We start from the raw sequence: 26,401 nt of genomic DNA, 5'->3' as shown, positions 1-26,401 counted from the left end.
GGATCAGCGTGTGGGCCTGGTGTTGTCATTGTTGAGTGGGGATCCCCAAACATGGGCGTTTTCTTTGCCATCTGATTGTGCTGCATTTGACTCTGTGGAGAGTTTTTTTTCCTGTCTGGGGAAAATCTACGATGAACCTGACAAAATGGCTCTAGCAGAATCTAAGATACGCTCTATTCGCCAGGGGGAGCGAGTTGCAGAGGATTACTGTTCTGAATTTCGTCGCCGGGCGATCGATACACAATGGAATGATCCAGCATTGCGGAGTCAGTTTATACATGGGATTTCTGGAAGGGTTAAAAAAGCCCTTCTGATGTACGAGACTCCTGCTTCTCTAGATTCCGCCATGAGTCTGGTTGTCCGCATTGATCGCCGTTTGCGTCAGGGGGAGCATGTGACACCGCCTATGGGAGAGGGTTTAGGTTCACGTAAGGTTGCTGCAGGTGAGCCCACGGAGCCTATGCAAATCGCAGGGGTGTCACATGTGAAGCGTCCAGTCCCTGAGCTCAGGAAGCAGGGAGCCTGTTTTTACTGTGGTAAAACGGGTCATTTTATTAACATCTGTCCTCTGCTGCCTAAGAAAAACGCAACGGCGGGAAAACTTCTAAGCTCAGAGGGTGTGGAGGAGACCAGTCTGAGCTTATGTATATCCTCCATGGTGATTTCTCAGTGCATGCTCCCTGCTAAGGTTTTTGTTGCTGGCAGTGAGCTGCCAATTACTGTTTTTGTCGATAGTGGTTCAGCCACAAATCTCATTGATGAGGAGTTTGCGCGCACAGCAGGTTTTATGATTGAAAAACTCTCATCCTATCCTTGTGGTCACCATCAATGCTGCTCCTCTCTCTCAGGGGGAGATTACTGAATTTGTGGCTGAGGTGAAACTCCACATTCTACATTCCGAGCGGGTTACATGTAAGGTGCTCAGGAATCTTCCTGCTCAGGTGGTTTTGGGTTTTCCTTGGTTGTCTATGCACAACCCGGTAATTGACTGGAAAACTCAGGACATAATTCTGTGGAGCGAGTTCTGCCAGGAGAATTGCCTGGCCACATGTGTGGCTGCGGTGACTTCAAGCGTTCCAGAGTCACTTCAGGATTTTGTGGATGTGTTCTCTGAGAAGGGTTGTTCAGAGTTGCCACCACATCGTCCTTGTGACTGTTCTATCAGGTTTAAACCAGGGGCCAAATTGCCTAAAGCAAGGATGTTTAACATCTCCGGTCCGGAGAGACAAGCGTTAAAAGATTACATTGCTGAAAGCTTGAGCAAAGGGCACATCAGGCCGTCATCCTCGCCGGTGGCAGCAGGGTACTTCTTCGTGAAGAAGAAAGATGGCGGATTGTGTTATGATCTGGTGGCCTAGGAGCGGCATGAGACGTACTCTGGAGAATCAACCCATAATCACCAGAAAATAACTGGTGAAATACCGAGGCTAAGGCAAAAAATAGATAAAATAAATATCTTTATTCACAATGAAAATACATAAAAATTACATATTAAAACAAGACAAGGGAATTTCTAAAATACGAAATAACTAATGGTCACACATATGTAAGGGTCTAAAATTCGTCAGACCACACAGATTTAGAAGGATATATTGGTGCGTATTATGATGCCCATTTAAACATGTATTTTAAATGTATATTTATATCAAAAAAATAGGGGAGGGGCAAGAAAAAAAACGCATATACTACAAACAAGCTCCTTTAAATACAGAGTTTTTAGTTTACATATATGAAGGATTCATAAAGTGCATAGTATTGTGCAAAAGTGCTTTTTAACCATATCACAACTCAATGGATCCAGAAATATAAACACTCCAGATGTCTACATATATGAAGGATTCATAAAGTGCATAGTATTGTGCTCAAACATGCACCCCCCCATTTGAGGAAGCCAATATGGCGAAACGGCGCTGTCGGGGTCACTGATGGTCTCCCATGTGTAAGTAGTAACATCCACAGTTTGGGATATGGTTACTTTTCTTGCTGCTCTCCTATATCACAGTCCCTCCTTTTCTTACTGGCCTGTTTATAATATGCATCTTTTTTAGAGCACGGAGCACTTTATAGTGCTGTTTAAATATGGTTGCTGCTTGATATGCCCTTGTGCATGTTTGAGCAGCACTAGGCACAGTATATATATATATAGATTAGACAGGGATATCTGGAGTGTTTATATTTTTGGATTCATTGAGTTGTGATATGGTTAAAAAGCATTTTTGCACAATACTATGCACTTTATGAATCCTTCATATATGTAGACGTCTGGAGTGTTTATATTTCTGGATCCATTCAGTTGTGATATGGTTAAAAAGCACTTTTGCACAATACTATGCACTTTATGAATCCTTCATATATGTAAACTAAAAACTCTGTATTTAAAGGAGCTTGTTTGTAGTATATGCGTTTTTTTTCTTGCCCCTCCCCTCTTTTTTTTATATAAATATACATTTAAAATACATGTTTAAATGGGCATCATAATACGCACCAATATATCCTTCTAAATCTGTGTGGTCTGACGAATTTTAGACCCTTACATATGTGTGACCATTAGTTATTTCGTATTTTAGAAATTCTCTTGTCTTGTTTTAATATGTAATTTTTATGTATTTTCATTGTGAATAAAGATATTTATTTTATCTATTTTTTGCCTTAGCCTCGGTATTTCACCAGTTATTTTCTGGTGATTATGGGTTGATTATACTGATTGGAGGTGGCTGTTTCATTACTGGACTCCCCCTTTAGTAATGTACTCTGGAGAATGTGGTAACTGTACTGACCGCAGACCCTGGACTTAACACCGCAACTAGAAGTAGCCGTGGGATGTACCTACCAATCCTAGACACCTCGACACAGCCGGAGGACTAATTAACCCTATAGATAGAAAAGGGAAAACTATCTTGCCTCAGAGAAAATTCCCAAAGGATAGGCAGCCCCCCACAAATATTGACTGTGAGAGGAGAGGAAAAAACATACACAGGCTGAAAACAGAATTTAGCAAAGGAGGCCAATCTAGCTAGATAGAAAAGATAGGACAGAGAACTATGCGGTCAGTATTAAAATACTATGAAATGTCCACCACAGATAATACGAAAAACTCCACATCTAACTAAAGACATGGAGGGTAAATCTGCCTCTCCAGAGATTCCAGCTTGGCTGCATAAATCCTTACACAGATTAAGCTGGACAAGAAAAAACATGCAAAGCACTGAACAATGAGGCCCACAACATGTGGGCAGAAAAACAAGCAGAACTTATCTTGAAGAAATGAACTGCAAGCAGGAGCGACCAGGAAGGGATGTGAATCCTCCAGAAACAATGAACAACTGGCACTCACTAAAGGGTGAAGCCAGACTATATAGCCCCGTCTGAAGTGGACGCACCTGATGACTGCTGTGAAGGACAAACAGCAGCACTACCACTTATAACCACCGGAGGGAGCCCAAGAGCAGAACCCACAACAGAATTCACAACAGTACCCCCCCTTGAGGAGGGGTCACCGAACCCTCACCAGAGCCCCCAGGACGATCAGGACGAGCCAAATGGAAGGCACGAACCAAATCGTCAGTATGAACATCGGAGGCAACAACCCAAGAATTATCCTCCTGGCCATAACCCTTCCACTTGACAAGATACTGAAGCCTCCGTCTTGAAAAACGAGAATCCAAGATCTTCTCCACAACATACTCCAACTCCCCATCAATCAACACTGGGGCAGGAGGATCAACAGAGGGAACCACGGGCACCACATATTTCCTCAACAAAGATCTATGAAAAACATTATGGATGGAAAAAGAGGCTGGAAGGGCCAAACGAAAAGACACTGGATTGATAACACTGGTCAACAGCATTTTTGGTGCCAAAGATATTTCATCGAATTTAGGGTATTTTTGGGGTGCTGATTCTGAATATGTCATCAGTTTTGCCAGATTGGCTCAAGTTTTTGAGATTTTTGGTATCTTATTTATAGCACTTGTTGGTAAATGCGACGCATCATCTCATTAATTTCTTTGGATTAGTACTTGAACTGAGCAGTTCTCAATATAGTTTTGTGTTAATTAGTGTTCTAAAAGTTTGTTCATAGCTTGATTTTTGCACTAACTTTATGTTGTTGTCTGTTTTCCAGTGAAAAGCATGAACTCATCAAGAAGAAGTTGTCTTAACGATCCAGACTCATTCTGTTACATTTGTGGTGAATACACACTGCCAAAACATAGAAGAAACATAACAGACTTCGTAAAAAAAGTGTATTTTGCCTATTTTGGGGTTATGCTTGGGGACCAAGACAAGTTTTGGGCACCACACATAGTGTGCAAAGCATGTATCGAATTATTACGAAAATGGAGCAAAGGACAAAGAAAAAGCTTCAAATTTGGTGTTCCAATGGTGTGGAGAGAGCCAAAAAATCATCATGATGACTGTTATTTATGGTAAACACAGGTACAGGCACATCTTCACAATGAGGGACAGGCCTTCTTGCAGATTCCATGTTACTCCCATTTTCGTTTCTTATGCTTATTGAATCCTTGCACTTGCACTGCACAGAAATAACAGTCATCATGATGATTTTTTGGCTCTCTCCACACCATTGGAACACCAAATTTGAAGCTTTTTCTTTGTCCTTTGCTCCATTTTCGTAATAATTCGATACATGCTTTGCACACTATGTGTGGTGCCCAAAACTTGTCTTGGTCCCCAAGCATAACCCCAAAATAGGCAAAATACACTTTTTTTACGAAGTCTGTTATGTTTCTTCTATGTTTTGGCAGTGTGTATTCACCACAAATGTAACAGAATGAGTCTGGATCGTTAAGACAACTTCTTCTTGATGAGTTCATGCTTTTCACTGGAAAACAGACAACATAAAGTTAGTGCAAAAATCAAGCTATGAACAAACTTTTAGAACACTAATTAACACAAAACTATATTGAGAACTGCTCAGTTCAAGTACTAATCCAAAGAAATTAATGAGATGATGCGTCGCATTTACCAACAAGTGCTATAAATAAGATACCAAAAATCTCAAAAACTTGAGCCAATCTGGCAAAACTGATGACATATTCAGAATCAGCACCCCAAAAATACCCCAAATTCATTAAAATATTTTGGACACCAGAAAAAAAATTTTTTTTTGTTGACCTGTGTAATCTCAGAAATCCTATAAGGACCAATAAACCGAGGCTTGAACTTCGGGGAAGAAACCTTCATAGGAACATGACGAGAAGACAACCAGACCAAATCCCCAACCCGAAGCCGGGAACCCACACGCCGACGACGGTTGCAAAACGCTGAGCCTCCTCCTGAGACAACACCAAATTGTCCACAACATTAGCCCAAATTTGCTGCAACCTGTCAACCACAGAGTCCACCCCAGGACAATCAGAAGACTCAACCTGCCCTGAAGAAAAACGAGGATGAAACCCAGAATTACAAAAGAATGGTGAAACCAAGGTAGCAAAACTAGCCCGATTATTAAGGGCAAACTCGGCCAATGGCAAGAAAGCCACCCAATCATCCTGATCAGCAGACACAAAGCATCTCAAATAAGTTTCCAAAGTCTGGTTAGTTTGCTCGGTTTGGCCGTTTGTCTGAGGATGAAATGCGGAAGAAAAAGATAAATCAATGCCCAGCTTAGCACAAAAGGACCGCCAAAACCTAGAAACAAACTGGGAACCTCTATCGGACACAATATTCTCCGGAATGCCATGCATTGCAAACGAACCACATGCTGAAAAAACAACGGAACCAACGCAGAAGAGGAAGGCAATTTAGGCAAAGGTACTAAATGAACCATCTTAGAAAACCGGTCACAGACCACCCAGATAACCGACATCCTCTGGGAAACAGGAAGATCTGAAATAAAATCCATAGAAATATGCGTCCAAGGCCTCTCAGGGACCAGCAAAGGCAAAAGCAACCCACTGGCGCGGGAGCAGCAAGGTTTGGCCCGCGCACAAGTCCCACAGGACTGCACAAAAGAACGCACATCCCGTGACAAAGAAGGCCACCAAAAGGACCTACTAACCAAATCTCTGGTACCAAAAATCCCAGGATGGCCAGCCAACACAGAACAGTGAACCTCCGAAATCACTTTACTAGTCCATCTGTCAGGAACAAACAGTTTCCCCGCTGGACAGTGATCAGGTTTATCAGCCTGAAACTCCTGAAGAATCCGTCGCAAATCAGGGGAGATGGCAGAAAGAATCACCCCCTCCTTCAGAATACCAACCGGCTCAAGAACCCCAGGGGAATCAGGCAAAAAACTCCTAGAGAGGGCATCAGCCTTAACATTCTTAGAACCCGGAAGATACGAGACAACAAAATCAAAACGGGAGAAAAACCGGGACCATCGGGCCTGTCTAGGATTCAGCCGTTTGGCAGACTCGAGGTAAATCAGATTCTTATGATCGGTCAAGACCACAATACGGTGCTTGGCCCCCTCAAGCCAATGTCGCCATTCCTCAAATGCCCACTTCATAGCCAACAACTCACGATTGCCGACATCATAATTGCGTTCCGCAGGCGAAAACTTTCGAGAAAAGAAGGCACACGGTTTCATCAAGGAACCATCAGAATTCCTCTGAGACGAAACGGCCCCTGCCCCAATCTCAGAAGCGTCAACCTCAACCTGAAAAGGAAGAGAAACATCCGGCTGACGCAACACAGGGGCAGAAGTAAATCGGCGCTTAAGCTCCTGAAAGGCAGAAACAGCCTCAGAGGACCAATTCGTTACATCAGCGCCCTTCCTCGTCAAATCGGTCAGGGGTTTCACCACACTGGAGAAGTTGGCAATGAAACGGCGATAAAAATTAGCAAATGGATGATGGAGAAAAAATGAAGCCCAAAAAACAACTGGCACTCACTAAAGGGTGAAGCCAGACTAAATAGCCCCGTCTGAAGTGGACGCACCTAATGACTGCTGTGAAGGACAAACAGCAGCACTACCACTTATAACCACCGGAGGGAGCCCAAGAGCAGAACCCACAACAGAATTCACAACAGGATTGCGCCCGTGTTTGGATTTCAGGGAGTTGAACCAGATTACGGTTCGTGATCCATACCCTATGCCTCTGATACCAGATTTGTTCAACCAGGTGGCAGGTGCTAAGTGGTTTACCAAGCTTGACCTCAGGGGGGCGTACAACCTCATAAGAGTCCGTCAAGGTGATGAGTGGAAAACGGCTTTTAATACCCCTGAGGGTCATTTTGAAAATTTGGTGATGCCGTTTGGGTTGACTAACGCACCTGCCGTGTTCCAACATTTCATCAATGATGTGTTCTCGCATGTTTTGGGGAAATTCGTTATCGTGTACCTAGATGACATTCTCATATATTCTTGCGACCGTGATACTCATTTAGATCATGTCAGGCAGGTGCTACAGCTTCTCAGAGAGAATAAGCTGTATGCTAAACTTGAAAAATGTGTATTTTCTGTTCAAGAGTTGCCTTTCTTGGGTTATATTGTGTCTGCTTCTGGTTTTAAAATGGACGCTGCTAAGGTGCAGGCGGTGCTGCGTTGGGAACGTCCTGATAACCTGAAAGCACTTCAGCGGTTCCTTGGGTTTTCTAACTACTATAGGAAATTTATCAAGGATTTTTCCATCATTGCTAAACCGCTAACTGACATGACTAAAAAGGGTACCAATTTCTCCGTTTGGCCTGAGGCTGCTGTGCGCACATTTGAATTTCTTAAGAACAGTTTTGTTTCAGCCCCCATTCTTGTGCAGCCAGACGTATCAAAACCTTTTGTTGTGGAAGTCGATGTGTCTGAGGTAGGTGTGGGGGCGGTACTATCTCAAGGCTCATCTTTGAGTGGTTTACGTCCGTGCGCCTATTTCTCCAAGAAACTGTCATCCGCCGAACGTAACTACGATATCGGCAACAGGGAGTTGTTGGCAATTAAGTTGGCCTTTGAGGAATGGCGACACTTCTTGGAGGGGTCGGTACATCAGGTAACTGTTATTACCGATCATAAGAATCTGCTGTGTTTGGAGTCTGCCAAGCGTCTGTCCCCCAGGCAGGCTCGCTGGGCATTGTTTTTCACGCGGTTCAATTTTGTGGTCACTTACAGACCGGGGTCTAAAAACACTAAGGCGGATGCTCTGTCCAGGTGTTTTCCGGGGGGAGAACCTCGGGAAGATCCAGTACCCATCCTCCAAAAGGGTGTTGTGGTTTCGGCTCTCACTACCGAGGTTGAGGCTGAGATTGCCGAGGCTCAGGAGGAGGTACCATCTGAGCTTCCCGTCAACAAATCTTTTGTACCGCTTCATCTCCACCTAAAGGTTTTGGCGGAGCATCATGATACTGTCCTGGCTGGTCACCCAGGGGTTAGAGGTACCTTGGAGTTGGTGTCACGTCGGTTTTGGTGGCCCAAGATCCGACAGGACGTGGTCTCATACATGTCAGCTTGTACCACGTGCGCTAGGGCTAAGACGCCCCGCTCCCGTCCTGTTGGCACACTACTTCCTCTTGAGGTACCTAGTAAGCCATGGACGGAAATCTCCATGGATTTCATCACTGATTTGCCCTCATCAGCTGGAAACACGGTCATCTTGGTGATTGTTGATCGGTTTTCTAAAATGTCGCACTTTGTGTCTTTGCCTGCGTTGCCTAACGCTAAGACTCTGGCCCAAGTATTTGTGCAGGAGGTGGTCAGACTTCATGGGGTTCCGTCTGACATCGTGTCTGATAGGGGGTCTCAGTTTGTGGCAAAATTTTGGAGAGCGTTTTGCTCACGGCTGGGAATCAAGTTATCTCATTCTTCGGCGTTTCATCCTCAGTCAAATGGTCAGACTGAGCATATGATATGAACCAAAATTTGGAACAGTACTTACGCTGCATTGTCTCTGATAACCAGGAGGAGTGGTCTACCTTTCTTCCTTTGGCTGAGTTTGCCATCAATAATCACCACCAGGAGTCGTCTGGGGAGTCTCCGTTTTTTTGTGTTTACGGGCTACATCCTCAATTTTGTACCTTGAGTCAGAGGGGCTCTTCCGGCGTTCCGGAGGAGCACCAGTTAGGAACACAATTGTCATCAGTCTGGAGGAGAGTTAAACAGCGCCTGTTGAGTGTGGGTGCTAGGTACAAATGTGTGGCTGACAGTAGGCGTGTGTCAGGTCCCGGACCTGAGTGTGGATGACTGGGTGTGGTTATCCACAAAAAACATAAGACTCAAAATACCATCCCTTAAATTGGGTCCACGGTTTATTGGTCCATTTAGGGTCACCGCCCTCATTAACCCAGTAGCGTACCGATTGGAGCTCCCTACGGTGTATAAGATACACAACGTGTTCCACAGGTCTCTTCTAAAGAAGGTGGTGGGTTCTGTGGACGCGGCGCCTATGCCACCTCCAGTCTTGGTGGATGGTAATTTGGAGTTTGAAGTCTCCAAGGTGGTTGACTCTCGTGTAGTGCGTCGCACTTTACAGTACTTGGTACATTGGCGTGGTTATGGGCCTGAGGAGAGGTCCTGGGTACCAGCCTCGGACGTTCATGCTGACCGGCTGGTCAGGTTGTTTCACCGCCGTCATTCGGACAAGCCGGGTCCTATTAGCCGTGAGGGCCCTGGGGTCCCTCGTAGAAGGCGGGGTACTGTCATGTCGGACGCTGTTCAGACCAGGTCGTCCGACAGACAGCGGTAATTCCGCTTTTGACCACTATTTGCTCATTGGCGTCTGCTAGATTTTATCTAGCTGTTCCGGGGTTAATTTACCTAATCCTTGGATTGGAAGCTGGGCCATGCCCACTGCCTTTAAATAGTTCTCCTGATCTTTGGGCGTCGCCGATTATAGCTTCTGTCTTGTGCGTTGTTATCTCGGTCTGGTGAGGAGAGCTGGTGGTTGGAGATTCGTTGCTGGTGGTGTATTTTCCTTTGTCTTATTTACTCCTTCCTATATTTGTATTTATTTTGCCCTGCACATTTATAGTGTATTCCTGAGTGACTGCGGCGTGGTGTATATTTTCCTTTATCCTTGTCTGTGCTAACTGTGGGTATTGGGGAATAACATCTTCACTGGGTGGTGGGCGGAGGTTTCAGCCTAGGGCTGAGCTCAGGAGACAGGGTGAGGTTCGAGGCCTGGACATGCACACCTTCAGTGTAAACTCCAGGTAGAGGGTCAGTCAGGATTTCCCTAGTCTGAGGGAAACTGCAGGGGCCCGGGTTATTAGCTCTCGCTCACCTAGTCTCTCCCTGACAAAGGGGTTTGATTTACTTTTATAGCAGGTTTTTTAGCGGATTTTTATGATTGACAGATGTCACACACTGAAAGACGCTTTTTATTGCAAAAAATATTTTTTTCATCTCCACATTTTGAGAGCTATAATTTTTCCGTATTTTGGTCCACAGAGTCATGTGAGGTCTTGTTTTTTGTGGGACGAGTTGCCGTTTTTATTGGTAACATTTTCAGGCACATGACATTTTTTGATCGCTTTTTATTCCGATTTTTGTGAGGCAGAATGACCAAAAACCAGCTATTCATCAATTTCTTTTTGGATAGGTCGCTTATACCATTCCACGTTTGGTAAAATTGATAAAGCAGTTTTATTGTTCGGGTCAGTACGAATACAGTGATACCTCATTTATATCATTTTTTTATGTTTTGGAGCTTTTATAAGATAAAAACTATTTTATAGAAAAAATAATTATTTTTGCATCGCTTTATTCTGAGGACTATAACTTTTTAATTTTTTCGCTGATGATGCTGTATGGCAGCTTGTTTTTTGCGGGACAAGATGACGTTTTCAGCTGTACCATGCTTATTTATATCCGTCTTTTTGATCACGTGTTATTCCACTTATTGTTTGGCTGTATGATAATAAAGCGTTGTTTTTTGCCTCTTTTTTTTTTTTACCGCGTTCACTGAGGGGTTAACTAACGGGACAGTTTTATAGGTGGGATCGTTACAGACGCGGCGATACTAAATATGTGTACTTTTATTGTTTTTTTATTATTTAGATAAAGAAATGCAGCGCTCCAGAGTCTTGGTCGTTGCAGTGATGTCGCTCTGCCACTAAGGGGAGTGATGTTACGTCTGATTGCACTAAAGGAGTTCACCTGACCAGGTATCACACACACACTACACTTCACACTCCGGCCACCAGGGGGAGTGGTTCTATCTAGTAGGCCACTTCTCACGCTCTGGTAAAACTGGGGGTTGGACAGGAAGTTAGGCAGAGAGTAGCTGGGAAGAGCTCGAGAGAGGACCTGTCAGGGGTGGGATCCTGGCAGAGCCCTAGGAAAGGACAGATCGTTACGGAGTTGTGCCTGTGCCTTACAGCGGCAGACTACCAAGAGAGGATAAGAAGCGAGGTTTATTGTGGAGAAGTGAGAAACGGGAATACAGCACTAAGGGGATAGAGCCAGAAGGAATCATGCCTCAAGATCAGCAACATCCTTCTGAGGCGTGTAGCCGGCGGCCGGAATGCCGAGAAAGTAAGAGACTCTAAGCATTACTTCAAACCAATGGCAGGACAGTTAATTATAGGTTGGCTGTCTCACCTAATTCACCTAATGAAGACAACGGAGGCAAATTGTGGGAGAGGGGCGTCTCTAGGGTCCCTATAAAATAGCTCCAGGCCTACCCCGTCATACGGGTGCGTCCTATCCATATCATCTGGGGGACGGAGAGAAGGAACATCAGAAACATACGCGACAGTTGCAAGGACTATTCCGTGGTGCTCAGCAGGGAAGTACTACAACACCCAGGCGCTAGTAGGTAGGCACTGATTTCCACCTGCAAAGGGAACTCTGGATGTGCCTTCAGACCGGTCGGTCTCAGCCAGCCCTGTTAGCAGTGCTCTGGATTGCGGATCCTGAAGCCTTCAGTTAAGAGGTAAAGAGACTGCAACCCTGTGTCCTCGTTATTCATCGAACCATGCACCATCATCATATCTTTCATTGGACGCCCCTTAGCAGGGTCACGGATCGGGTCTAGCCACCGTGACAACCCCAGGACCGAGACAGAGAGGCCCGGTACCGAGTACCCCGCGGCCCTGAATCTGGGGGCGCTCCAGAAATGTATTTATGGGAACAATATATATTTTTTTTTTTTCTTTATTTAGGATTTTTTTTTTTTTACACATGTGAATATTTCTTTTTTTACTTTAAAACATTGCTCCAGGGGGGCATCATGTTATAGGGTCAGATTGCTGATCTGACACTTTGCACAGCACTGTGTCAGATCAGTGATCTGACATGCAGGGCTGCAGGCTTACCAGTGCTTGCTCTGAGCAGGCTCTGGTAAGCCACCTCCCTGCAGGACCTGGATGCAGCCCTGCGGCAGGGAGAAAAAGGTAGGAGACCCTCGGAGCAACGCGATCACATCGCGTTGCTCCGAGGGTCTCAGGGAAGCACGCAGGGAGCCCCCTCCCTGCGCGATGCTTCCCTATACCGCAAGGAACACTGCGATCATGTTTGATCGCAGTGTGTCGGGGGTTAATGTGCCAGGGGCGGTCCATGACCGCTCCTGGAACATAGTGCCAGATGTCAGCTGTGATAGTCAGCTGACACCCGGCCACGATCGGCCGCGCTCCCCCCGTGAGCGCAGCCGATCGTATATGATGTACTATCCTGTCACTGGTCACCTTGACGGCATAGTACGTCATATGGGATTAAGGGGTTAAGCACCGGACCCGGTACCGAGCACCCCACGGCCCTGGTGGGCGTTCCAGTAGCACAAAGACTGGAAAAAGCCTAATGGCTCCTCACCCACCAAAAGAAATTCAGCAAATTCTCCGCTCCCAAATCCAAATACCCCCTCCCTTCTGAGCCGCACAGTGTACCTAATCCACATAATGAGTCCACGTTTGGCATTTCTGAAACAATGAAAGCCTGCCTAACTTACAAGTGCATGCTTCCAGAAGCACGGGTTGGGCATAACATACTGGTGACTGCAACGTATCGGTTACTACAGGATACTGGTCACTACAGGGGCTAGGAGGCTGGAGTGAGAGCACTTTTCCACACACGGTAGCAGCGTAGAGGTATTTTATTGCCTTCCATGCTATGTCACTTTGATATATGTCAGTCCAGGCTGTTATGTCGACAGAGAAATGCATTTAATGTAAAAAGAGATGTCCTATTGTTACAGTCTTGCAGCTAGAGGATCCTAGGCTTAAACTATGAATGTCTGACAATTGATTTCCTTTGTTTATCCATAGACACCTTAGAATTGTTAATTAATAGCACCTTCCATTGATCACCTGATGAAATTGTAAAACCTTGAATTATTTATTTATTTATTTATTTATTTATTTAGACATATTTATGTTTTGATAAATTTATATACACTTTTTGGCGTTATGCACTTTAATCTAATTCTACTTTTAGGTAAGCATCAGCACTTTTCAATGCACAACTTACTGCCATTTACTTATCTATTTATTGTAGACTTCAATTCTGCCTTTTTATCCAGTACTTTACTCCAGAAATGTTAAAATGTTTATATCTATAAATCAATAACATTTTGTTTTATATATTCATTTATTAGTCACTTCAATTTTTGTTCCTTAAATGCCAGTTAGGTTAACAAATCATGTGTTTATCATTTGTATTAAGTAAGTGCTGCCCACTATCTATGGGAGAATCATATATAGATATATAGTTACTAAGGACTAATTGTAGTATAAATCTCATCGTATATGCCTGGTCTCGCTGATAGCAAGGAGAGCAGGCGAAGCTGATGAAAGTATTCAGTGGCTGATGCCTGTCTATTTAGCTAATAAATCAATGAAAAAAATGGAGTGGGGTTCCCCCTATTTTTGATAACCAGCAAAGGTAAAGCTGACAGCTGAGTGCTACAGACCCCCAACTGTCAGCTTTATCTGGGCTGATTATCAAAAATAGAGGAGTCCCCATGCGTTTTTTTTTTTAATTCATTGCATAAATATTTAAATAGTCTATTAGACACCCCCATTACTAGTCCTGTTGTCAAATTTAATAAAGATACACAGAGTAAAGTCCTTTAATTGAAATAAAACACTCACCGACCCTCTTTTACCCATTTATTAATGTAACAAAAAGTCAGTTATACTCACTTCTCCGCTGACAATCCATATATCCCATGACATACTCCAACTCTGCTACATCTGGATGCATTACTGAAAAGTGACAAATGTTACCACTCAGCCCGACATCCAGGACACAATGAGTTGAGCGCGAGAACATGCCTGCGTATGGCCGTCGGTGATGTCATTAAGGTTAACGCCGGTCACAGGCAGCCACGTTCTCATGGTCAGCTCAGTGTATCCTGCATGCAGGAATGAGCGATCCTATTACTTATGCCACAGCTCAGCAACACATCCAGATGTTGGAGTTGAAGCTCTCATGGGACATATATATTATCAGCAGAGAGAGAGAGTATAAGGGAAATTAGCTTGCAGAATGCTAAAGTTTTAGAAGCGATCTGCAGCAAGTAAAAGATAGAATGTTTAAAAGTAATGAAAAAAAAAAAAATGGTTATACTCACCTGCAGACAGCCGATCTCCTCAGCGGCATCCGTTCCTATAGATGGTCTGTGTGTGCAGGACCTTCGATGAAGTCGCGGTCACGTGAGTGGTCACATGACCGGTCTCGCGACCAATCACAAGACCGCGACGTCATCGCAGGTCCTTCACCACACACCAGCTATAGGAACCAAAGTGGCAGCATGCACCTGAGAGGCGGGAAGACTGCGGGGGCCATCGAAGGTGAGTATATCACTATTTTTTATTTTAATTCTTTTTTTTTTACCAATTATATGGTGCCCAGTCCGTGGAGGAGAGTCTCCTCTCCTCCACCCTGAGTACCAACCGCACATAATCTGCTTACTTCCCGCATGGTGTGCACAGCCCCGTGCGGGAAATAAGCAGATCAATGCATTCCTAGGTGTGCGGAATCCCCGCAATTCCGCAAATTTAATGAACATGTTGCTTTTTTTTCCGCAATGCGATTTTTTCACGGAAAAAAATGCAACATTTGCACAAAAAATGCAGAATACCCTGAAAATAATGGGAGGCATATGTTAGCGTTTTTTTCGTGTTTTTATCACGTTTTTATAGCGAAAAAATGTGAAAAAAACGCGAAAAATACTGAACGTGTGCACATGGCCTAACTTTGATTTTTTATTTTTACATTAATAAATGGGTAAAAGAAGGTCGGTGAGTGTTTATTGCAATTAAAGAATTTTGCTCTGCGTGCGTTTTTTAATTAAATTTGACAAGCGGGTTAATTATGGCTTATATTTTAGACGTCTCACCATTACTAACCTCTGGGCATTGTGTCAGCAGACATAAAACAACCTCAAAACTATTACCCCACTTGCCACCCCACCAGTGCAAGTGGGAAGAGTCGGTCAAAGCACCTGAATAGGCACATCTTATGGATGTGCCTTTTCTTGGGTTGCTGCGGGCTGCTATTTCTAGGCTGGAGAGGGCTAATATCTATGGCCTCTTCCCAGTATGAGAATGCTAGCAACTCAGCTGTCAGCTTTAGCTTAGCTGTTTCTAAAAAATGGAGGAACCCCATGCCATTTTTGGAAATTATTTAAATGGTGACCCCTCTATTTTTGATAATCAGCCAAGATAAAGTTGACAGCTGCGGGCTGCAGCCCACAGGTTTACCTTCACTTTTTATCAAGAATAGGGGAGGCATCTTTTTTTTCATATTCATTTATTTTTTCACATGACTTGCTGGCCAATCACAGCTATGCCAGTATTTGACATGGCTGTGATTGAGAAGTGCCCACACAGGAAAAGCTTGTTGATTGACCGCGCTGCAGCCTTTCAACAAACTTTGTTCAGGCTGCCAAATATGAACAGTAACACTTTACCATTCGGGTTTGCCCATCTCTAGTGATCACTTTGTCAATCTATGGTGCCACTTTTTCAACTAATTTGAGTAGGAGTAATTAATTAGTCATTCTAATGTATATACAGTAATTGAAATACAATATTTATTTCAGATGAATTAACATAAAACCTTAAACATTATGGTTCCCATCTATTTAGATTGGCCCTGGAGTGTAAGGATTATCAAATAACTCATGACAATGCGTTCACAGCACCATCTTCCCAAAGCAAGAGTACACTACAGACATTTTCATTGTACTTGTTAAATACCTGTGACAATTTTTGCATACCAATTGTTTTGGTAAGTACAATTTCTTATCACATATGGTACAAATAGATAACTATTTTTGTTATCTTAAAATCATTTATAAATATGGTACAGAAACTGAGTTTTGCCACATTTTAGTGTCCGACAAGCTGATGTAACCCACAGCTACTTTTATGAGTTGAAAACACGTGGCAATATGTGGTAGAAAAGTCATACTGCATGTAAAAATAAAGCAACACCACTTTTTCTAACACTTTTTAAAATATTTTCACAGGAGGTATCAACAAATATAATATACATATGTTGTTATAATTAGAAAATGAAGCACGTAATCTCATTCATACCCCAAATGGAAAATTTCAATCTAGCTACAATGTGATCATAATCCACAAAATGATGTCCATATGAACAGGAGTGCTGCCTATTTATAATGGCTGAGTAGATTAACCATTTCTTGTTGTAGCTCTACATTTTTCACGTCTGGTTTCCATAAGAAGTACAATAGAATGAGATTGTTCTATTTGTTACTTCATTGGTTCCCCAGAAAGCTAGTGCTGATGGTAGAAATGGCAATGGGAGATCCAAGTCTGGCCTCCATGTCTGCCAAAGATCAAAGCACTAAGGCTAGGTCTACTCTACATGGCAATTTGTATTATGTGACACAAAGCTACAGCACATAGCAGCACATTGCAACATTTGGTGTAATGATTACCTATAGTGTCATGTTTGACCTGCTGCAACTGTAAAACAAAGTTGTAGATGTTTCAAAATGTGTTGGATTTTTTGTCGCTGGTTGCAAGTCACACACAAGTGTTTTGCCATACCGTTCAATGTAATTTGCAAATGTCACGTGACTTGTGTGTAACTTATCTATAACTTGGCTGTTTTATTTAGAGCAAAATCACAGCTCTAAAATATTTGTGCGACAGCAAGTAACAGACACGTTTCACAAATGTTTTGTAATGCGGCTTTTCAGAGACATGCTGTTGTGTGACACATATGGCTGCTGTTCATACCAGCAGCGTGATTTCCTAGCCTTTAAACCAAAGACTAAGGAGAAAATTAATACCCAATTAAATATATGTAACAAAGTTCAAGTAGACACCACAACACTGGTTTAGAAAAAAAAACTACTTAAAAAATAGTATTAGTCACCGAAAAATCATTCAATGCAACAAATTTTCATTTTATTAAATAAAAACACCAATAAGGAAAAAGGTATATTAAAACATTTGACAAGACATAATGAAAAGGAAAAGGTCAGCACATACAGCACTATAGGTAATCACCATATATCAAATGTAAACACTAAAGATTGGAAACTGTAGTGTTAAAGCCCCCGTCTCACATAGCGAGATCGCTAGCGATATCGCTGCTGAGTCACAAGTTTTGTGACGCAACAGCGACCTCAGTAGCGATCTCGCTATGTGTGACACGTACCAGCGATCAGGCCCCTGCTGTGAGATCGCTGGTCGTGTCGGAATGGCCTGGACCTTTTTTTGGTCGTTGAGGTCCCGCTGACATCGCTGAATCGGTGTGTGTGACACCGATCCAGCGATGTCTTCACTGGTAACCAGGGTAAACATCGGGTTACTAAGCGCAGGGCCGCGCTTAGTAACCCGATGTTTACCCTGGTTACCAGCGTAAATGTAAAAAAAAACCAAACACTACATACTGACCATCTGATGTCCGTCAGGTCCCTTGCCGTCTGCTTCCTGCTCTGACTGAGATCCGGCCGTACAGCGAGAGCGCAGCACAGCAGTGACGTCACCGCTGCGCTCTCGCTGTACGGCGGCTCAGTCAGAGCAGGAAGCAGACGGCGAGGGACCTGACGGACATCAGATGGCAAGTATGTACTGTTTGGTTTTTTTTACATTTACGCTGGTAACCAGGGTAAACATCGGGTTACTAAGCGCGGCCCTGCGCTTAGTAACCCGATGTTTACCCTGGTTACCCGGGTGCTGCAGGGGGACTTCGGCATCGTTGAAGACAGTTTCAACGATGCCGAAGTCGTTCCCCTGATCGTTGGTCGCTGGAGAGCGGTCTGTGTGACAGCTCCCCAGCGACCACACAGCGACTTACCAACGATCACGGCCAGGTCGTATCGCTGGTCGTGATCGTTGGTAAATCGCTATGTGAGACGGGGCCTTAACACCCTGGAAAAGAGATAAAAAAATATATAATCCCAAAATAATACAAAGTGCCGTGCAGCGTAATATATTGCCATGCAGCGTAATATATATATATATATATATATATATATATATATATATATATATATAGTATATACACTGCTTAGAAAAATGGAAAAGGGAACACTAAAATACCACATCCTAGATGTCACTGAATGATATATTCCAGTTGCAATTCTTTATTCATTGCATAGTGTATTGCGTTGAGAATAATAAAAGTTAAAGGATCAATGTAAATCAAAATTAATATCCGATGGAGATTTGGATTTGGAATGATACTCAAAATTAAAGTGGAAAATCAAATTACAGGCTGGCCCAAATTAAGTAGAAATGCCTCAAGACAAGGAAATAATGCTCAGTAGTGTGTGTGTGGCCTCCACGTGCCTGTATGACCTCCCTACAACACCTGGGCATGCTCCTAAAGAGATGGCTGATATCTCCTGAGGGATCTTGTTCAAGACCTGGTTTAAAACATCAGTGAACTCTTGGCCAGTCTGTGGTGCAACGTGGCATTGGTGGTTGGAATGAGATATGGTCTCCCAGATGTGCTGGATTGGATTCAGGTTTGGGGAACGGGCAGGCCAGTCCATAGCATCAATGCCTTCATCATACAGGAACTTCTGACACACTTCAGCCACATGAGGTCTAGCATTGTCATGCATCAGAAGGAACCCAGGGCCCACTGCACCTGCATAGGTCTCAAAATTGGTCTGAGGATCTCATCCTGGTACCTAATGGCAGTCAGGATACCTTTGGTTAGCACACAGATGGCTGTGCGGCCCTCCAAAGAAATGCCACCCCACACCATTACTGACCCACTGTCAAACCGGTCATGCTGAAGGATGTTGCAGGCAGCAGATCGCTCTCCATGGTGTCTCCAGACTCTGTCACGTCTGTCACATGTGCTCAGTGTGAACCTGCTTTCATCTGTGCAGAGCACTGGGTGCCAGTGGCGAATTTGCCATTCCTGGTGTTCTGTGGCAAATGCCAAGTGTCCTGCACGGTGTTGGGCTGTGAGCACAACCCCCATCTGTGGACGTCGGGCACTCAGACCATCCTCATGGAGTTGGTTTCTAACCGTTTGTGCAGACACATGCACATTTGTGACCTGCTGGAGATCATTTTGCAGGGCTCTGGCAGTGCTCCTCCTGTTCCTCCTTGCACAAAGGCTGAAGTAGCGGTCCTGCTGCTGGGTTGTTGCCCTCCTATGGCCCCCTCCATGTGTAATAATTATAAGGGATAACTCAGGAGACTCTTTGTGTGGAACCAGACAACTACAGGACACAGTTTAATTTTATTTTTTTTCAGTAAATATATTTATTGAAATTTTAAACCGGAAAAACAGTAAAAAGAATCATTACAATGTCCAGAGCTATACATTACATCTCTGAGAACACAGCACAAGTGTAGTTGAACAAGAACTCTGGCACATAAAGGGTACATGGTTCTCATCTTGAGAATCACCTCGGGACATAGACCTTATATACAAAATACAGAACCTGTAAGAAAAGCAATTGTAGAAATAGGAGAAAGGAAAGAAAGAGAAAAAGAGAGAGAAAAAAAAAAGGGGGGGAATGGGGGAAAAGGGGAGTAAGGAGGGAGGGGGAGGGGGGATTAAGGGAGACCCAGCAATGTACACGCCCACGTATTGAGAATTATGAGTATGTACGCAGCCAAGTCAGGAACCCTGTGCTCTCCTTGAAGGATTGCCAGAGGAATCAGGTTCGCCCCTGGACATATGCAGCATCACCATCACCCGCCACCAGCGACTCCAGACGATGTAATCTATCCATTTCAGCTATCCATTCCTCCGTGGAGGGGACCTCAGTGGACCTCCAATGCCGGGGAATAACTGCCCTGGCAGCTATTAAGCAAAATCTCAGGATCCCATTTTTAACGGAAGCTATCGAACTGGGTATCAGGGACAGTAGGGCCATTTGGGGGGAGGGCTCGTGGCGGACCCCAGTCATCAAGTGAAAGGCATCGAAAACTGAGTTCCAAAAGGGTTGCAGGGGACCACAGGACCACTGTTGTGAATACTGCTCTTGGGCTCCCTCCGGTGGTTGTAAGTGGTAGCGCTGCTGTCTCTGAATCACAGCATTTATCAGGTGTTTTCACTTTGTGCAATTTGGTCAGGGCTATTTAGTCTGGCTTCACCCTTTAGTCAGTGCCAGTTGTCCATTGTTCCTGGAGGATTCACATCCCTGCCTGGTCTCTTATGCTTTGCAGTTCTTTTCAACAAAGATAAGTTCTGGCCTTGATTTTTCTGTCCACTTTCTGTGGTCTTATTGTTCAGTTTTTTCCTATGTTTTGTCTTGTCCAGCTTGGTCTGTATTAGGATTTTTTAGCCAAGCTGGTATCTCTGGAGATGCAGATATACCCTCCATATCTTTAGTTAGCTGTGGAGTTTTTGTATTTTCTATGGTGGATTTTTCTAGTGTTTTAATACTGACCGCATAGTACTCTGTCCTGTCCTTTCTATTTAGCTAGAAGTGGCCTCCTTTGCTAAATTCTCAGTTCAGTCTGTGTATGTGTTTTCCCTCTCCTCTCACAGTCAATATTTGTGGGGAGCTGCCTGTTCTTTGGGGATTTTCTCTGAGGCAAGATAGTTTTCCCTTTTCTATCTCTAGGGGTAATTAGTCCTCCGGCTGTGTCGAGATGTCTAGAGAGCGCTAGGTACATTCCACGGCTACTTCTAGTTGCGGTGTTAAGTAGGGTTGAGCGACTTTCATTTTTTTAAGATCGAGTCGGGTTTTGCGAAACCCGACTTTGTCCAAAGTCGAGTCGAGTGAAGTCGGCCGATTATCGCGAAAAGTCGGGGATCGACCGAAACATGAAACCCAATGCAAATCAATGGGGAAGCATAGTCGGCAGTGAGTGGAGGCCAGGAAAACACCTACAGTGCCCATTTTAATGCCAAAAACATCCATTCTTGTTTCTGAAGCTTGACAATCTTAATTAACTTTATAATAATAGTTGGGCATTGGAAATTGGGGGTCATTTGGCAAAAGTTGTGGGGGGTAGGGCTGGTTCAAGGTTTTAGTGGGCCCAGGAAACGTGGACTACGTCACAGCGGTGGAGCAGTGAGAGGTAAGTATTTCAACTTTGCAAGTGATGTGATCCTGAGCAAGCAGGGAGGCCCACTCGTTCGCATTGGCACTGGCACAGGGCCCCTCAAAGTATGGTGGTGTGTTTGCACAGCGGGGGCACCTCCCACCGGCAGCGACACTTTTGCGTACTCTGAGGGGCCCTGTGCCTGTGACGTCGCCAACGAGTATGCCCCCCTACCTATTGAAGAAACCTGCACTTTCATCTGCACCTTCCTCTTTGTCCCTGTGTAAGGTGGTATAGTATTCGGGAAGGGGAACCTGACTTTCAGCAGGGTCAGATTGTGGCTGTGTAGCGTGCAAGGGGAATGTAGTGGTCTGGGTCAAAGTACCACAAGACTCATCTAGCACCGGCTGGGCAATGGGCAGGATGAAGCGGAAACACTGATATAGGCCTGTAAGAGTCAGGTTGGTCTGGTAGTCGGGGGCAGATATATCTCGCCCAGGTACCTATCCTATGTGAGTTAGGCCGCTCAGTATCTTCAGGATACGTAGGGGTTAATAAGTGCAGGAATAAAGGATGACCAGCTGGGGGTTTCAGGTGTCAGCCTGGGGCACACAGATTGCCTGTCTGTGTGAGACAAACGTGAGTGAGAGCTGTGCTCAAGGACTGTGTGTTGTTAGCTGGGTGGGAGAAGCCCCCCCAGTTGTTAGATAGCAGCGTATTTGTTTAGTTACAGCCGGACAGGCTAGGATTTATTTTTATGCTTTGTTTTATCTATGTTGCTTTCACGTTAATAAATCTGACCTGAAGTCAGTCTGCTAAGAAACCTGCTGTACGCCTCAGATTCAATGCACAAACCACATGACCTTTGACCCCAGCAAAGGCGATCCCGAAGTGTTTTATTACATTGTGGTGGAGAACGCGGGCAATTACGTGGCACAGGCGACAGTATGGAAGACGTGGTGAAAGCCCTAGTACAGTCCACTGCCGTACAGCAGCAGGCCACTGCCGCACAGCATGAAGCTAATCGCTTGATGTCCGCACAGCTGAGGGAGTTAATGGACATGACGGTTGCAGACTGCCAGCTTCTCCAACAGGTGGCGCAGCGCCTGGTGAGCATGCCTGAGGCAGACCCGGAAGCAGAGTCCAGAAGGATCCATGTGAGTCGATACTGGCAAAAGTTGACTGCAGAAGATGACGTCGAGGCATACCTGACAAGGTTTGAGCGGACGGCATTAAGGGAGAAGTGGCCGAAGGCACGATGGGCCGATTTGATCGCTCCGTTTCTCTCCGGTGAGGCCCAAAAAGCTTACCATGACTTGGACCCGGAAGACGCTCAGGACTTTGAGAAGCTGAAAGCTGAGGTCCTGGCCCGGCTGGGTGTGACGACGGCTGTCCGTGCACAGAGGGTACACCAGTGGACATACCAGCCAGAGAAACCGCCGCGGTCTCAGATGTTCGACCTGATCTACTTGACAAAGAAATGGCTGCAACCCGAGGTACTGACAACCCCAGAAATAATCCAGCGGGTTGTCCTGGACAAATACCTGAGAGTACTACCACCAGCGCTGAAAAGGTGGGTAAGCTAAGGAAATCCCACGACAGCGGATCAACTTGTGGAGTTGGTCGAGCGTTATTCCGTGGCAGAAGGACTTCCCGACGAAACCGCTAGCACCCAGTCTGTGCCTCCTCCTCGTGGAACCGGTAAGACTGTTCCAGGGACTACGGGTGAAGGAAAAGCGCCTAAAGCTGTGGGGGAGGAACACGGGACTGCTCGTACTCCGAGACCGAGAGTGATGGACGGTGGGCTCAATAGGGGGCCTGTTAGGTGTTTCCGCTGCCATGAGAAGGGCCATGTTTCTGCGAACTGTCCTCTTACCACTGAACCCATGCAGTGCAACGCTACAGACTCTAAGAAATGCATGTCTTTGGTTACACGGCTAGTGAATGTGAATGCGGGTCAAAATGATATAGCGAAACACCTGTGTGAATTATCTGTTGATGGGAAAAGTGTTGTGGCATTACTAGACTCTGGAAGTGTGGTGACTCTGGTGAAAGCTAGTCTGGTGGCACTTCCATCTGGTTCGTCTGACAAATTTTCTGTAACGTGTGTGCATGGTGACACCTGCTCGTACCTAACAGCGGTCATATCGATTTCCACTCCCTATGGGTCTGTGCAACACAAGGTGGGACTCGTTCCCGCATTGTTACAGGATGTAATCCTGGGCAGTGATTTTCCCCATTTCTGGCAGTTGTGGGAGAATCAGTTGCTCCTTCACGGTAGCTGTGAGTCTTTTCCCATGCCATCTGGAGGTCCCGAACTCCTAGAGGAGGTCCCACAGGAAGACGTTGCTGGGGAGGTTATTGAAACTAACCTTCAGTTCCCCTTCTCAGTTCTGGCGGGGGAAACTGAGGAAACTGAGGAAACTCAGCGAGAGGCGGAGGCAGACAGCCATCCAGCACCTTGCCTGCCAGATTTGGGAGTCCAGTTGGATGACTTCCACAGCGAGCAAATGAAAGATCCTACCCTGATTCCGGCTAGGAAAAATGTAAAAATGATAGATGGGGTACCCGTAGAACCTGACACTAGGCTAGCGTACCCGTACATGGTTCTTGAAAATGATTTGCTCTACCAGGTAGAGAAAAAAGGAGAAGACACTGTGCAACAGTTAGTGGTACCCAAACCTTATCGGTGGAAGGTACTGGACCTGGCCCACGGACATATAATGGGGGGACATCTGGGGGTACAGAAAACCACAGAAAGGATATCGCATTGTTTTGTGTGGCCTGGAATACATAGTGATGTACGTAACTATTGTGAGTCCTGTCCAGAGTGCCAAATCTCTGCGCCTAAAACTCGGTTCTGTAGCCCTTTGGTACCCCTCCCTATCATTGGAGTCCCTTTTGAGAGAATTGGGATGGATCTGGTTGGGCCCTTTCCCCGGTCCGCACGTGGGCACCAACATATCCTCGTCATCATGGACTATGCCACTCGTTACCCAGAAGCCGTCCCTTTACGTAACACTGCTACCAAAACGATCGCCAAAGAGTTGGTACAAGTGTTTAGTCGGGTGGGAATTCCAAAACAGATACTCACCGACCAGGGGACTCCCTTTATGTCGAGGGTGATGAAGGAGCTCTGCAGACTCTTACAAATAGACCAGTTGCGTACGTCTGTCTATCACCCTCAAACAGATCGCCTGGTTGAGCGGTTCAACAAAACCTTAAAACAGATGCTCCGGAAGGCGATAGACAAAGATGGGAAGAACTGGGATTACTTGCTACCCTATTTGCTGTTTGCCATTAGGGAAGTTCCCCAGTCTTCCACAGGGTTTTCGCCTTTCGAACTGTTGTACGCCCGTCGTCCCCGGGGACTGTTGGACGTTGCAAAAGAAACCTGGGAAGGTCAAGTCACTCCCTTTAAAACGGTGATCGACCATGTAACACAAATGCAGGACCGTATTGCCGCTGTCATGCCCATTGTTAGGGACCATATGTTACAGGCCCAGGGAGCCCAGAGGCAAAGCTATGATAGAGGTGCTAAGGTCCGTACGTTTGCATCCGGGGATAGGGTGTTGGTCCTAATCCCTACAGTGGATAGTAAATTTCTGGCGAAATGGCAGGGCCCCTTTGAGGTCATGGAAAGAGTTGGTGAGGTGAACTATAAAGTGTACCAGCCCGGTAAGAGAAAACCAGAACAGATTTATCATGTGAATCTGATAAAACCCTGGAAAGACCGCTCTGCCCTAACGGCGGATCTGCCCCGTCCGGTTTGCTCACCTACCGTACCGGAGGTGCAGATTGCCGAGACTCTCTCGGAACAACAAAAATCTGAGGTTAAGCAGTTTTTGTTACAGAACCGACAGTTTTTCTCGGAAAAACCTGGCCGGACTAAGCTGGTGAAACATGAGATTGTTACAGAGCCTGGTGTCACAGTTCATGTGAAGCCATACCGGATTCCGGAAGCACGCCTTGAAGCCGTCTCCCGGGAGGTGGTGGCAATGTTGGACTTAGGAGTCATTGAGGAGTCACACAGCGCCTGGTCCAGTCCAATCGTGTTGATACCTAAGCCGGATGGCTCTATACGGTTTTGTAATGACTTTAGGAAACTGAATGCAGTTTCTAAATTTGATGCGTACCCTATGCCTCGGGTCGATGAGTTAATCGACCGGCTGGGTAAAGCCCGATACATTACGACCCTGGATCTAACAAAGGGGTACTGGCAGATCCCTCTGGCCGAGGCGGCCAGAGAGAAGATGGCATTTGCTACACCGGAAGGTCTGTTCCAGTATGTCTACATGCCGTTTGGAGTTCACGGAGCTCCAGCAACGTTCCAGAGGTTGATGGATCGAGTCTTGAGGCCCCACAGGCAGTACGCTTCGGCCTACCTGGATGACATCGTAATTTACAGCTTGGACTGGGAAACTCACCTCCGGAAGGTACAGGCGGTGATTGATGACCTGCGAGACGCAGGCTTAACGGCAAACCCCAAGAAATGTCACATCGGGCTTGAAGAAGCCCAATATTTGGGTTACATGATTGGCAGAGGAGTGGTTAAACCACAGATCGACAAAATACAGGCAATTCAGGGCTGGCCGCAACCAGTGAACAAGAAACAAGTACAAGCTTTCCTGGGGATTGCCGGCTATTATCGCCGGTTCATACCCAATTTTGCAGCCATGGCTACCCCCTTGACGGATCTTACCAAAGGGAAGGGTTCCGTCATGGTAAAATGGACCTCAGCTGCTGAAGAGGCCTTCCACAGCCTGAAACGGGCTTTGTGCTCTCAGCCCGTGCTAGTGACTCCTGACTTCAGCAGCGAGTTTGTGGTGCAAACTGATGCCTCTGATACTGGTGTCGGAGCTGTACTTTCACAGGTGAGGGACGGAGTGGAACACCCGGTCCTCTACCTCAGTCGGAAACTGAATGTACATGAGCAGAGGTATGCCGTGGTTGAAAAAGAGTGCCTAGCCATTAAATGGGCTCTCGACTCCCTCAAGTATTACCTGGCGGGTAGGAAGTTTAGGCTGGTCACGGACCATGCCCCTCTCAAGTGGATGCACCTCCA

The 26,401-nt window shown here is 45.4% G+C and overlaps 1 protein-coding gene across 2 annotated transcripts in view; it reads left to right on the top strand.

Annotated features, from left to right (window-relative positions):
* Positions 1 to 26,401, top strand: part of MEI1 (meiotic double-stranded break formation protein 1) — a 1,359,645-nt gene that overhangs the window by 510,641 nt on the left and 822,603 nt on the right. For both annotated transcript variants that reach the window (XM_077277434.1, XM_077277433.1), the window contains one exon: positions 15,982 to 16,123. In XM_077277434.1, coding sequence (XP_077133549.1) covers positions 15,982 to 16,123 — 142 coding nt within the window. The remainder of the gene's footprint in view (positions 1 to 15,981; positions 16,124 to 26,401) is intronic.

This window comes from Ranitomeya variabilis, chromosome 8 (genome assembly GCF_051348905.1).
Source record: "Ranitomeya variabilis isolate aRanVar5 chromosome 8, aRanVar5.hap1, whole genome shotgun sequence".
Taxonomy (NCBI): Eukaryota; Metazoa; Chordata; class Amphibia; order Anura; family Dendrobatidae; genus Ranitomeya; species Ranitomeya variabilis.
Note: the sequence above shows the minus strand (reverse complement) of the source record. Positions and strands in the feature narration are given on the sequence as shown.